The 14,699-nt window shown below is 35.3% G+C and overlaps 1 protein-coding gene across 1 annotated transcript in view; it reads left to right on the forward strand.

Moving 5' to 3' along the window:
- The window catches only part of thsd7ab (thrombospondin, type I, domain containing 7Ab), a 231,566-nt gene that overhangs the window by 67,191 nt on the left and 149,676 nt on the right, over positions 1-14,699 (forward strand). Inside the window, exon 2 of the mRNA XM_079837772.1 lies at positions 11,063-11,915. Coding sequence (XP_079693898.1) covers positions 11,063-11,915 — 853 coding nt within the window. The remainder of the gene's footprint in view (positions 1-11,062; positions 11,916-14,699) is intronic.

Genomic DNA, 14,699 nt, shown 5'->3' on the forward strand with positions numbered 1-14,699 from the left:
GGGCAATAAATGTAATATCAATTTAATAATAAAGGCCTACCCTAATAATAATGTTCATTTATATACATAAATTGTAAATGCTAAATGCTCTTATATATCAACAGCTGATGCATTTGATAGGCTTTTTCGCGCATATTTCACTCGTACAGTGTGAACAGACAAGTCGCGCTCGACGATCGGTCCGCACAGTGTGAGCACATAAACCGTGAGCTTTGGCTTTACGTCGCATGCAATCTACTCGTACAGTGTGAGTAGGTAACCTTGCTGAAATCGCACAGAAATCGCACAGTGTATGCCCAGCTTAAGAGGAGGGGGAGCAAGATTATGGATAATGTTGTACATCAGGCATACAACAGTGTAAAATACAAAATTATTAAAATTTTCAACACTTTTTTAAAAATGGTACAATGATGATAGTCCCTTGGTTTTTTTGTCTAGCACTTTCAAAATGTGTTTATTTTGCTTAAGAGATCATTAATATAAATACTAATCAAAATAGGTCCTAAAATAGACCCTTGAGGGACCCCTGTAGTACAGTTAGCAAAAGAACACCTATAAGCCATATATCAGGCTTTATAGGGTTAAAGGTGCTTTAAATGATTCCAGACATTTTGCTAATGTTCAGCAGACCATTCATTTACATCTGCATTCCTTTTTTTTGGCCAATTCTTTTCCCCCCTGCTTTGTGGAGTCTAGATCTGTGACACATAGAAGGGTGTAATTTCATAAGACACCAATTTCAGGTAGAACAAACATTTTATGCATGCTATATAAAACTTACTGCACCTTTAATTTTGCATATTTCAGAGAGCTATTCATGTCGAATACACCTCTTCACGTTCGCAGACCACCGGTCTCGAAATCCTCTTTGTAAACCTGTGGGGGAGTTGAGAGACATAAAAGAGAAATGTTGTTGTTTTCGAGGAAACATTTGTGTAGGGATTGTGTTTATTCTTGCTTTTCCCAAAGATGATTAGCTTTAGGAAGCCACAGCAGTTCTGCTCCCTCCCACCATTGGAGGAAAGCACATCACACAGTCATCAAGTCTGTGACATAATTGGAGAAATGTGTCTCTCTCTGTAGCTGTATGAACAGTGTTTGCTGCTATATTTGCAATACGTTATAATATGTTAATTTTGACTCTGCATACACCACTGTAGTTCTCTTCCTAAACCTAGTGAGATACCTTGTTGTTTAGCGCCTACTTAGACGGCTGCCTTCTAAAGCAACGTGCCAACTGGAGTGAAACAGCAAAATGACTGATTTGAAACGCTCTACATGAGTAGAGCAACTTCAGATGCAGTACAAGTAGCACTCTTCTTGCAGTAGACATTACAAGACACAACAGTAACTGCCCAGTTTTCTTCATACAACTGGAGTTCTTTCTTGAAAAGTTTTGATGTTAGTGTTAATTTCTCTATGGATAATATAAGTGGGATTTTTACCACCAGAACCCTTTGTGCTCTAGTCACACAAATATTGAATCAAATATTAAATTACATTTAACTGTTTTCAGTATTGTCTTCAGTGTTAAAATAATTTCTATCGAATGATTTCATGGTGCTTGTTGCAATGCATTCTGGGATTAAAATACCCTCAAATCAAGACCAAGGGCCGTATTCACAAAACATCTTAAGGGTAAAAGTAGCTCCTAACTTGCCGATTTAGGGCGTGTCGGTCCTAATTTTAGGACTCCTACATTTTTGCTCTAAGTGTATTTCACAAAGCATTATAGCACTAAAACTAGCTCCTAAATCCGTGAAACACTAGTAGTCAAGAGAACTCCTAAGTCACTAAGACCAAATCACTAAACAATCCTACTGGCTGTTGCCGCAACCTGCTCAAAGACACAATAAAACATTGAGGCAATAGTGATAATAAATGCATCTTTAATAAAAAAACAACTGCCACAGGTAATCTGACATTGTTTAACGAGTTCACACTTACAAGTGATCGAATAGAGTAAAAATATATAAGCATATAAGGCGCACTGTCCGAGGGGATCGACATAAGATAACTTAAAACTAAAATTAACTTAAAACTAAACATAACAATAAACAACATAAAAATAAACATAACATAAAACTAAACTTAACTTAAAACTAAACATAACTTAACATAACATAACAAAACAAAACTAAACAACATAAAACATAACATAACAAAACATAAAATTAAACATAACAAAACATAACATAAAAATTAACTTAAAACTAAACATAAAACTTAACTTAAAACTAAACATAACATAAAACTTAACATAACGTAAAACTAAACATAAAAATAAACTTAACTTAAAACTACACAAAACATAAAACTTAACTTAACATAAAACTAAACAAAACTTAACTTAAAACTAAACATAACAACCACAAACAACATAAAACTAAACATAACATAAAACTTAACTTAAAACTAAACAACTTAAAACTAAACATAAAACTTAACTTAAAACTAAACATAACAACTACAAACAACATAAAACTAAACATAACATAAAACTTAACTTAAAACTAAACAACTTAAAACTAAACATAAAACTTAACTTAAAACTAAACTTAACTTAACTTAAAACAAAATATAACATAACACTAAACATAACATAAAACTAAACTTAACATAACCTAACATAAAACTAAACATAACATAACAATAAACAACATAAAACTAAACATAACATAAAACTTAACTTAACTTAAAACCAAACATAACTTAACACAACATAACCTAGTAAAACATAAAACTAAACTTAAAACTAAACAACATAAAACTAAACATAACTTAACACAACATAACAAAACATAAAACTAAACTTAAAACTAAACATGAAACTTAACTTAAAACTAAATATAAAAATAAACTTAACTTAAAACTAAATTTAACATAACACTAAACATAACATAAAACTAAACATAACATAACAATAAACAACCTAAAACTAAACATAACATAAAACTAAACTTAACTTAAAACCAAACATAACTTAATACAACATAACAACAAAACTTAAAACTAAACAACATAAAACTAAACATAACATAACATAACATAAAATTAAACATAACAAAACTAAACATAACATAAAACTTAACTTAAAACTAAACATACAAATAAACTTAACTTAAAACTAAACATAACGTAACACTAAACATAACATAAAACTAAACTTAACATAACATAACATAAAATTTAACATAACATAAAACTAAACATAACATAAAACTTAACATAACATAAAACTAAACATAACACAACATAAAACTAAACATAACACTAAACATAACTTAACATAACATAAAACTAAACATAACACAACATAAAACTAAACATAACCGTATAGCATAATTCCTTGCCTTTTCAATTAAATGTTATCAGTGGTGTTTGTGAAGCCAGTATTTTTTCATTTATTATTTTTGCAATGGAAACTAGTGATGCTGTCAAATTGCATTGCAGGGAGGTGTGCTGTGCTATTGCTTTAATAATCAGATTTACAGAGTTTACCTGATAGTCAGAGCCATGTGATAAACTGGCAAAAACAGATAACCAGAGACTTTGACTTGGGCTATTATAGTAAGACACACTGGCATAATTGGAAAATGTACCAATCTGAATAGGCCTACTTCTCATACTGTGCTTTACAAAAGCTCCATTTCCCCTGCTCTTGTTTAACACGATGAGGCCTGATGGGCTGAGTTTACAGCAAAAAACCCTCTCAGATGGATTATTATTGGGCCTCATTACAGGGGCGACTATTTATCATGCAGGAGGTGCTGAATGTGGGGAATGCGAGATGGAAACTCAGTTATGGTGACACAGCTAATGTAATACAGTGAAAATTAATGGTAATAAAACCTCATTTTCTAATGTGGCTGTGAGATTGAACCCCTGAAGCACAATCACAGTTCTTGTTGTCTTTACAGATCTCTATTTGTCATGCTTTGCCGTCTGTGTTCGCTGAATTCTTGGTTTAAGCTGTTTTTTAAACCACCGATTCTTGAGACATGGGGCAGAACTGTATAATTTACTTTCATTTGCTTTCATTCCATTTACTATTACCACAATAAAACTGCTAAATTGACATTAGTCACAACTGTCATAAAAAAGAAAGGAGATTCTGGAAGCTTTTTGAGGGAAATTCATTTTAAGACGCTTTTAATTGCAATAACTTATGTTTGATTTCAGACGTGGTTACCATGATAAAATAATGGGAATCTTGATATAAAAAGTTTCAGTTGGGATTAAAAGTAGAAGTGATTATTTAGAAACGCACTCATTCTTACATAAAATCTTAAATAATTTCTTAATTAAGGTCTAACATTACTATGTTTGTGTATATGGGTAGACAAATAAGCAGTAATGTTTTTTTTTTTGTAAAACACCACTTGTGAAGAAAAAAATGCATATTGTTATGTAGTGTGAAGTCTGATGTTTGAGAAAATATAAGGGGTCACTAACTTTGTCAATTCTTTCACTGTTTTTACTGAGAAAGATTTAAGATTATAGCGGTGTCGCACCAAAGGACAATAGAAATGAACACTTTTATAGTGGTTCCAAAAAAGTTAAATATTTGAACAATTCTGAGACAAAATCTTACCATGTCCACGTCACAGGCTTCACAGTAACATGACCTTGAATGGGGTCCTTCAACTAATTAAACTTGTCAGTGGAATTGCCCGAATTTAAAATCAGGAAATGGTGTCACACTGGAGGACATGTTTTTCAGTGACCGAGTGTATCAAGTTCCTAAGTTTTAAAAAAATATATGGATGGAAAAAAATGATTGCCATTTACTAAAATAGACATTTGTAAAATTATGCCTGAGGTATTTATTAACATTTGTATGCTTTTATTTTTTATTTATAAAAGTTGTAAATTATTGAACCCTGCTTTAGGACAGTTTAAGATTTGGCTCAAAAAGGTAAAAAATATCTAAAGACAAAGCAGTTTTTATATCAACAGGTCCATGTTAGACAAAGAAATGTTTTACCATTTCCTGGATTTTAAATTATGATAAAACTAATTACATTTACATTTATGCATTTCGCAGACGCTTTTATCCAAAGCGACTTACAACTGAGGAGTACAGGAAGCGATCCATCATGAGGAGGCAGCAAAACACAGAAAGTGCCTGAAGTACTAAGGCCAGGCCACCTTCTTCCATTGCTCCGTGGTCCAGTTCTGATGCTCACATGCCCACTGTTGGTGCTTTTGGCAGTGGACAGGTGTCAGCATGGGCACCCTGACTGGTCTGCCGCTATGCAGCCCCATACGCAACAAACTCTGCGATGCACTGTGTATTCTGACACCTTTCTATCAGAACCAGCATTAACTTCTTGAGCAATTTGAGCTACAGTAGCTCGTCTGTTTGATCGGACCACACGGGCCGGCCTTCACTCCCCACGTGCATCAATGACCCTGTGCCGCCCATGACCCCGTCGCCGGTTCACCACTGTTCCATCCTTGGAGCACTTTTGATAGATACTGACCACTGCAGACCGGGAACACCCCACAAGAGCTGCAGTTTTGGAGATGACTGACCCAGTCGTTTAGCCATCACAATTTGGCCCTTGTCAAACTTGCTCAAATCCTTACGCTTGCCCATTTTTCCTGCTTCTAACACATCTACTTTGAGGGCAAAATGCTCACTTGCTGCCTAATATATCCCACCCACTAACAGGTGCCCTGATGAACAGATAATCTGTGTTATTCACTTCACCTGTCATAATGTTATGCTTGATCGGGGTGTGTGTGTGTGTGTGTGTGTGTGTGTGTGTGTGTGTGTGTGTGTGTGTGTGTGTGTGTGTGTGTGTGTGTGTGTGTGTGTGTGTGTGTGTGTGTGTGTGTGTGTGTGTGTGTGTGTGTGTGTGTGTGTGTGTGTGTGTGTGTGTGTGTGTGTGTGTGTGTGTGTGTGTGTGTGTGTGTGTGTGTGTGTGTGTGTGTGTGTGAGTGAAAGAGAGAAAGTGTGTGAGAGTGTGTGTGTGTGTGTGTGTGTGTGTGTGTGTGTGTGTGTGTGTGTGTGTGTGTGTGTATACATACATACATACATACATACATACATACATACATACATACATACATACATACATACATACATACATACATACATACATACATACATACATACATACATACATACATACATACATACATACATACATTAAATATATAATGTATAATATATATATATATATATATATATATATATATATATATATATATATATATATATATATATATATATATATATATATATATATATATATATATATATATATATATATATATATTCCAACCTTAAACGTGAATTTTGATTTTTTTTTTTAAATTGTCACTTTGTTGCATTTGTCATTATCCAAAAATTAGAGCCCATGCACACGGCCCTTGCTGCTGTTTCGCATCCCATTCTTCATTCAGAGTTTGATGCTCATTACTGCCATGCTGTCAGCGGTAGCTGCAGGTACTTATTAACTCATTTTGACGGTCTAATTGCTTCACAGCCAAATAAATTAATTAGGCCAACACTCGGATTATCACCTTAAGGATCAGTCAGGGACAAAAGTGAACCTATTCAAATGTTAAAGTCTGTAAACGTGACACAGTGGCTCTGTTCCAACACTAATGGGCCACTTGCCTGTTGCTTCTAAAGCCCTATTCGGACAGTAATTGTTTCTCATGTGGACGTCCGTAAAAATCAATTTACATGCCACCCATGTGATAACCCTCGTGCTTTAGGATGGCGATTTATTCACGGTGGAGGAGTGAGTTTTTTGATCATACGAACCTGATTGTATGCTTTAAATAAAATGTCATATGCTTGGTATAATAAGAATAAATGCATATTTAATTTAATAATAGGAAAATAATATCCTAATTTGTATTTACTTACTTCATTACTTAAATCTGTTTAAAAATTGGAAGATATATAGACGCATTATACAACCCCAAATCAGAAAAAGTTGGGACAGTATGGAAAACGCAAAAAAAAAAAAAAGTGATTTCTAAATTTACTTTGACTTGTATTTCATTGCAGACAATATGAACACAAAATATTTCATGTTTTGTCTGGTCAACTTCATGTCATTTGTAAATATGCATCCTTTCCTGTCATTCAGACCTGCAACACATTTCAAAAAACAGTTGGGACAGTAAAGCATTTACCACTTTGTAATGTTGCCATTCCTTTTCACAACACTTAAAAGACGTTTAGAGACTGAAGACACCAAGTGATGAAGTGTTTCAGGTGTAATTTTGTCCCATTCTTCCTGCAAACAAGTCTTAAGGTGGGCAACAGTACGGGGTCTTCGTTGTCGCATTTTGCGCTTCAAAATGCGCCGCACATTCTCTATTGGAGACAGGTCGGGACTGCAGGCAGGCCAGTCAAGTACCCGTACCCTCTTCCTCCGCAGCCAGGACTTTGTAATGTGTGCAGAATGTGGTTTTGCATTGTCTTGTTGAAATATGCATGGACGTCCCTGGAAAAGATGTCTTCTTGAAGGCAGCATATTATGCTCCAAAATCTCTATGTACTTTTCAGCATTAATAGTGCCTTCACAGAAGTGCAAGTTACCTTTGCCAAGGGCACTGACACAACCCCATACCATGACAGACCCTGGCTTTTGGACTTGTTGCTGGTAACAGTCTGGATGATCCTTTTCTTCTTTGGTCCGGAGCACACGGTGTCCATTCCTCCCAAAAAATACCTGAAATACTGATTCATCTGACCACAGTCCACGTTTCCACTGTGTGATGGTCCATCCCAGATGCCTCCGAGCCCAGAGAAGTCGACGGCGCTTCTGGACACTGTTAACATTGGGCTTCCTTTTGGCACAGTACAGATTTAACTGGCATTTGTGGATGTAACTACGTATTGTGGTACTTGACAAAGGTTTGCCAAAGTAGTCCTGAGCCCATGTGGTGATATCGCTTATAGATGAATGACTATTCTTGATGCAGTGCCGCCTGAGGGATCGGAGATCACGGTTGTTCAGCTTAGGCTTGCGCCCTTGTCCTTTACGCACTGAAATTCCTCCAGATTCCTTGAATCTTTTAATTATGTTATGCACTGTTGAATGTGAAATATCCAAATCTCTTCCTATCTTTCTTTGAGGAACATTGTTTTTAAACATTTCAATAATTTTCTCATGTATTTGTTGGCAAACTGGCGATCCTCGGCCCATCTTTGCTCCTAAAGGATTAGACCTTTCTTGGATGCTGCTTTTGTACCAAATCATAATTACAATCACCTGTTGACATCACCTGTTTCAAATCACATCATTATTTAACCATTTTACCTCATTACTAGCCCTAAATTGCTCCTGTCCCAACTTTTTTTGAAATGTGTTGCAGGTCTGAATGACAGGAAAGGATGCATATTTACAAATGACATGAAGTTGACCAGACAAAACATGAAATAATTTGTGTTCATATTGTCTGCAATGAAATACAAGTCAAAATAAATTTAGAAATCACTTATTTTTTTATTTTATTTGCGTTTTCCATACTGTCCCAACTTTTTCTGATTTGGGGTTGTAGTTAAAGTAGTTTTCTGTCTTGTATTTTATCTCAAAATAAATAATGTCATTTTAATCCACATGGAAATGAGCCGGAATAAGATACAGCCTCTTATTTACGTGAGGTAAACACAATGCTGCTTGTTTATTTTAACATACTAAATAAGTAATAACGGCCCATTTCAAATGTTCACGTGCTTTTTTTCTTTTTATATTTTGAGCGGTGATGAAATATATTGCTCTTGTAAATACTTGCCAGCATTTCAGTAGCACACAGATTGCCCCTTTTGGCTAGATCTTTAAAAATGCATCCAAATTACAGAGAAGCGCAACCGTACAGTGAATTTTGCACAAATAGGCCACTGAATTGAATTTAAAACTGTTAAAGGGAAAGGCTCAATATACTGTTGCATAGATCTAATACACCATGCATCAGTATCTTTTCCCTTTGTGTTTTGAACTTTCCACGCTGCGTGCTGTGACTCCATGTTGCTTCATACGCATCATATGGCCACATTTGCGCAATGAATATTAATAGTCTATCCTGTTCTGTCCTATCTATCATTTGTTGTTGCCTCATTAAAAAGCTGCGCTACACATTTAAAAGATATGTCTTTATCTATACATAAATATATTTACTTGTTTTTGGTAGATTATTGACATTGCACATTTTTAGCACAGAAGCCTAAAATGCCTTGACGTCTGTCATCCGATTACAGATCTCCTGTGTGACTTGAATTTTTTTTTTGGTGGATGTCCTAATCATGGTGCAGGATGAGAATTTTTCATATAAATGTTTGTCATATATTTTGGCATGAGGTAATGAAAATGTAACTGGTTGTGTAAACACAGGCACACAATATCATAATATCAATATATCTTCTCTTATTGGAATCGTATCACAGAATTGAGGTATCGGCTATTGCTGGCTATGAGAATCGATATCATATCATATATATCACATTGTGAATGATCATCATGAACAGTCCGAGTTACACCCCTAGTGCAAAGTCCCTTTTAAGACAAGTCATTTCACTCGGCGGCCATCTTTGAAACGCCTCTTGGGCAGCTCCTACTGCAGCTCCTATCTCTTTGATTGCATCAAATTCATCAAAGCTATTCATCAAGCTTAAAGGATTAGTTCACTTTTAAATAAAATTTTGCTGATAATTTACTGTCATCCAAGATGTCCATGTCTTTCTTTCTAAAGTCGAAAAGAAATGAAGGTTTTTGATGAAAACATTCCAGGATGTTTCTCCATATAATGCACTTCAATGGACTCCAAACGGTTCAAGGTTCAAATGACATTTTCAGTGCAGCTTCAAAGGGCTTTAAGCGATACCAGACGATAAATAAGGGTTTTATCTAGCGAAACGATCAGTTTCTGTGAGAAACCGAGCAGTATTTATGCTATTATTTTACCTCTTATCAGGCGAACGTGATCATCTCTGAGCTCTGCCATAACTTCCGCGAAGTGAGGTCAAAATACGTGCGTGGTCATAGATATATTGATCGTAGATGCCTCATTCGATTGATCCGTACAAGCGCTAATGAGGTATCTACGTATACATATGACCACGCTCGTATTTTGACCTCACTTAGCGGAAGTTATGGCGGAGCTCAGAAGATCACGTTCGTCTGATAAGAGGTAAAATAATAGCATAAATACTGCTCGGTTTCTCGTAGAAACTGATCGTTTCGCTAGATAAGACCCTTATTCATCGTCTGGTATCGTTTAAAGCCCTTTGAAGCTGCACTGAAACTGTCATTTGGACCTTAAACCGTTTGGAGCCCATTGAAGTCCATTATATGGAGAAAAATCCTGGAATGTTTTCATCAAAAACCTTAATTTATTTTCGACTGCAGAAAGAAAGACATGGACATCTTGGATGACGTGGGGGTGAGTAAATTATCAGCAAAAGTTTATTTGAAAGTGAACTAATCCTTCAAGATTAAATTTCATATTTGCAATCAACAATGAAATCTGACAACAATTGCCTGATAAATGTGGTTTCTTATGTTAAAATGGCGTTTAAAAAAGCATATTTTTCAGGCTGAACCAGCCAATGCCCATATAAGCGGTTTTATTGAAATAAATAAAAATAGAAAGAATCCTGAAAGAAATGTATCATGATTTCCACAAAAATATTAACTGTTTTCAACATTGATGATAAGAAATGTTTCTTGAGAAAAAAATCAGCATATTAGAATGATTTCTGAAGGATCATGTGACACTGAAGATTCAGCTTTGATATCACAGGAATAAATTACATTTCAAAATATATTAAAATATAAAACAGTTCTTTTAGATTGTAATAATATTTCACAATATTACCATTTTATGTTTTGATCTAATAAATGCAGCCTTGGTAAGCATCTAAGAGACTTTTTCCAAAACATAAAACAATTGCAGAATTTGTAAATTATAGAAATGACAAAAATCATTTATAATAATGCAGAATATATCAAATCAACTTCAAAGTGCATTATGGCATAATTATGTTGCATTTGCTTTTAGACTTTGCACTAATTCATATGGTGTTTTTCCTCAGGTCCATGGGGCAGATGTATGGGCAGCGAGTGCGGTCCAGGAGGGAGTCAGAGTCGAGCGGTGTGGTGCGCTCATGTGGAAGGCTGGACGACCCTTCACACAAACTGCCTTCAGTCCACACGGCCAGCCAACCAGCAGAGCTGCTTCCGTGTCTGTGACTGGCACAAGGACCTATACGACTGGCGACGGGGCGCGTGGAACCAGTGCGTTCCCGTATCGACGCGGACTGGCCGCACAGGTGTTTGCTTGCAGGGCGAAGAGGGCATCCAGACGCGGGAGGTGAACTGTGCGCTCAGGGCGGATGGCTTGGCGGCCGATGACGCCATCTGTGAGTACTTTGAGCCCAAACCCCGGCAGGAACAGGCCTGTCTCATTCCCTGCCCTCAAGACTGTGTGGTGACCGAGTTCACCCCCTGGACCACGTGCTCCAAGACCTGCGGGCTGGGCCTGCAGAACCGCGTCCGCTCCATAGTGGCGCCGCCGCTTTTCGGTGGGCTTTCTTGCCCCAATCTGACAGAGTTCCAGACGTGTGCGCCGAGGGCCTGCGAGGGCAGAGAGACGGTGTTCAATCTGAGAGTAGGCGGCTGGAGCGGGTGCAAGCTCCCTTCTTTACCACCTCCACCACCGGCACCGACCTCCTCTGCCGCCCCTGCACGCACCATCCGCCAAGCCCGACGGCGGAAAGGCAAAGAGAGGAAAGGAAACCGAGACCCGGAGATGCACGAGCTTATCAAGAACAAAAGGAACCGCAACAGGCTGAATCGACAAGAGGATGACCTCTGGAATATCGAAGTAGGCTACCAGTCTCGACAAGTGGTTTGTGTACATCGAAACGGAAGTACGGTATCACTCAGGTTAGTGACTTTTCCCATTAGATTTAAAGATCTCGACTTATTTTGACATGAATAAAAATTAGTTTGTGAGGGATTGAAGTGTTATCCATTGAGTCTCACAGGAGCTTATTTACCAAGTAACCTTGTCTCTGTTTTATTGTTTTTTTTGTTGTTGCTCAATTTCATCTGAAAAATGTATGCTTTGGGAAATAAGAATTAAGTGAATGCAGACAGTGAACGTTTGACCATGGGTCAACAACTTTGATATTTTCTATTTATTGATTGGTTAAAAATACATTGAAATGCAACTCGTACAATGGATGACTTTTGATAAATATTTTTTTTTCATTTCTGAATTACAGATTTATATATATATATATATTTTCAACTAATTCTTTCAGATTTTAAATATATGGTATAAGTCCTCAAAAATGTAATGATTATAATAAATAAATTGGTGCTGTCAAATTGATTAATCGCGATTTAATCGCATCCGAAATAAAAATGTGTGTTTACATAATATATGTGTGTAATGTTTATAATTATTATGTTAGTATATAAATATACACTCATTCATGTATATATTTAAGAAATATTTGCATGTATATACTTTATGTATATATATATATTTTTTTATATAATTTATATTATATATAAATATAAATATTTTATATATAAATATTTAAAAAATTGTTAAATATACATGCATGTGTGTGTATTTATATATACATAATAATTATACATAGGACACACCTATATATTATGTAAACAAACTTTTATTTTGGATGCGATTAATCGCAATTAATCGATTTGGCAGCACTGCAATAAATAAAGTTAATATTGATTTATAAATAATTAATCTAACAACAGTAATATTAATTTATCCAAAAATACATGACATTTTTAATTTGTGCAATAATTATTTTATGACGAGCCTTTTTTTTTATTTGGGAATTATTTATATTAATTAGATGTTTTCTTTTCATTAGTTCAGGTTGTAAATTGGAAATTCCTCCCAAACCTAATATATTAGAGTTATATTAATACATTATTATTATTATTATTAATATACCAATGAGCATTTAATATTAATGTATTCAAAAATACATTATGCAATTTGTACAATGACTTAGATACACCTCTTCTATGTTGAGCATGTTTTGTAATTTCTTAATTATTATTTATTAATATTAATTTAGATATTTTATTTTCATTAGTTCATAAAATGTGTTGAAACTCAGCAAAAACTCTAATATTAATAATAACAACATATTCATTATTTTTTATGAATTATAAAAACTTTAAAAAAAAAAAAATAATTAATTGATAATTGATGTGCACACTTGCATGTATTCAAGGTGTAAGAAAATATTACTTGATGCATACACCACACTTATTTTTTCCATTGAAACACTCTTGTATGCCATTTGACCCTCACATAAATTGTTTATGGTGTCTAATAAGGGTGGTTGATTCCTTATAAGCAACTTCTGTGCTTATGTTATGCTTGAGGCTTTCTCAATCTACAGCATGTCCATTAGTATTAAACAAACACTGGTCCTTTTTATGTCTGTGTTAAAGGGGAATCCATTACGTATTCCTTTCTCTTGAGCTGCATCTCTTTTGTTGTAGCACTAATGGTTCTCAGGCTAATAGCATTTAAATGAGTCCTAAAACTAGGGATTCCGGCGTATTTTTGCACTCTGTCAGCCGCTGACAGTAAGAGGATGACGGCTGCGTGACTCGTCTGGGTCTCCGCTGTGCTGTGAAAAGCACTCCCAGTCTCCCACGCTTGATGTCTATTTTCAACTGCAGAAATGACAACTGTATATTCCCCAGCAGCAGATTGTGTGACACGGCAGGAGTCTGCCAGCACTTTCAAGCGAGTATTAAATGTTCCAAGAGTTTTGTAGTTATTAAAAAAGTTTTGGTGCAGCCGTATAGGTTGTGTATCTGAGGCGTACAGTGCTTGGCATTTGATATTTGAAAGAAAAACATTCAGAGTGTTCACGCCTGAGGTTTCTCCAGGTAATGTTATGTTTACCGAAACGATTGAATAGCAAACATTAAGAATTCAGCAAAGTCACATATGGTTTGTACTAGTCTTGCGTAGCCACTTTCTGTCGGCTCCTAAATATCTCCAAATGCATCTGTTAGATCTCTGAGGTCTTCTGTGCAAAGGCTGTTGGTTCTGAGCAGAGGTGTCAAGTAACAAAGTACAAATACTTCATTGCCTTACTTTTTGGGTATCTATATCTTGGGCTGGGCGATATGGCCGAATAAGGATGTCGATAAAATCTTTTCATATCAGTCGATATCGATAATTATAACGATAAATTTTAAATATTTATTTCTTTCAAATTTAAAGGCAGATTTTTGCTTCGTAGTGAAAGTTGGAGAAACCAAACTGTTAATTGTGGTTTTAAGCTATTCTATATACAGAATTTTGAATTCCCTGCACGTTTCCAGTACATTTCTTAATAGAAAAAATGTATGTCTTAGTTTCTGCATGTTCTAAAAGGTGATATTGTTTCATGTGACAGGTTTGTGTATATATCTTCCGCACAGTTTGCAGTAATATGACATGTTTTGTCTCAGAAATGCACATTTGACAGTAGTAGTAGTAGCTTGAGTTAGTGTAAAGTAATGTTCATTAACAAAAACATGGACATCTGTAAAAATTGTAACAACCTAATTTTTATATGGTAAAATTTAAATATTCTGACTGAGTTTTATTTAAATTAACCATTAGTCTTCCATAGTATCATACATTTAGATCATAATAACCACAGTTAAAAACAGTTT

This window comes from Gobio gobio (genome assembly GCF_949357685.1).
Source record: "Gobio gobio genome assembly, chromosome: 15".
Lineage (NCBI taxonomy): Eukaryota > Metazoa > Chordata > Actinopteri > Cypriniformes > Gobionidae > Gobio > Gobio gobio.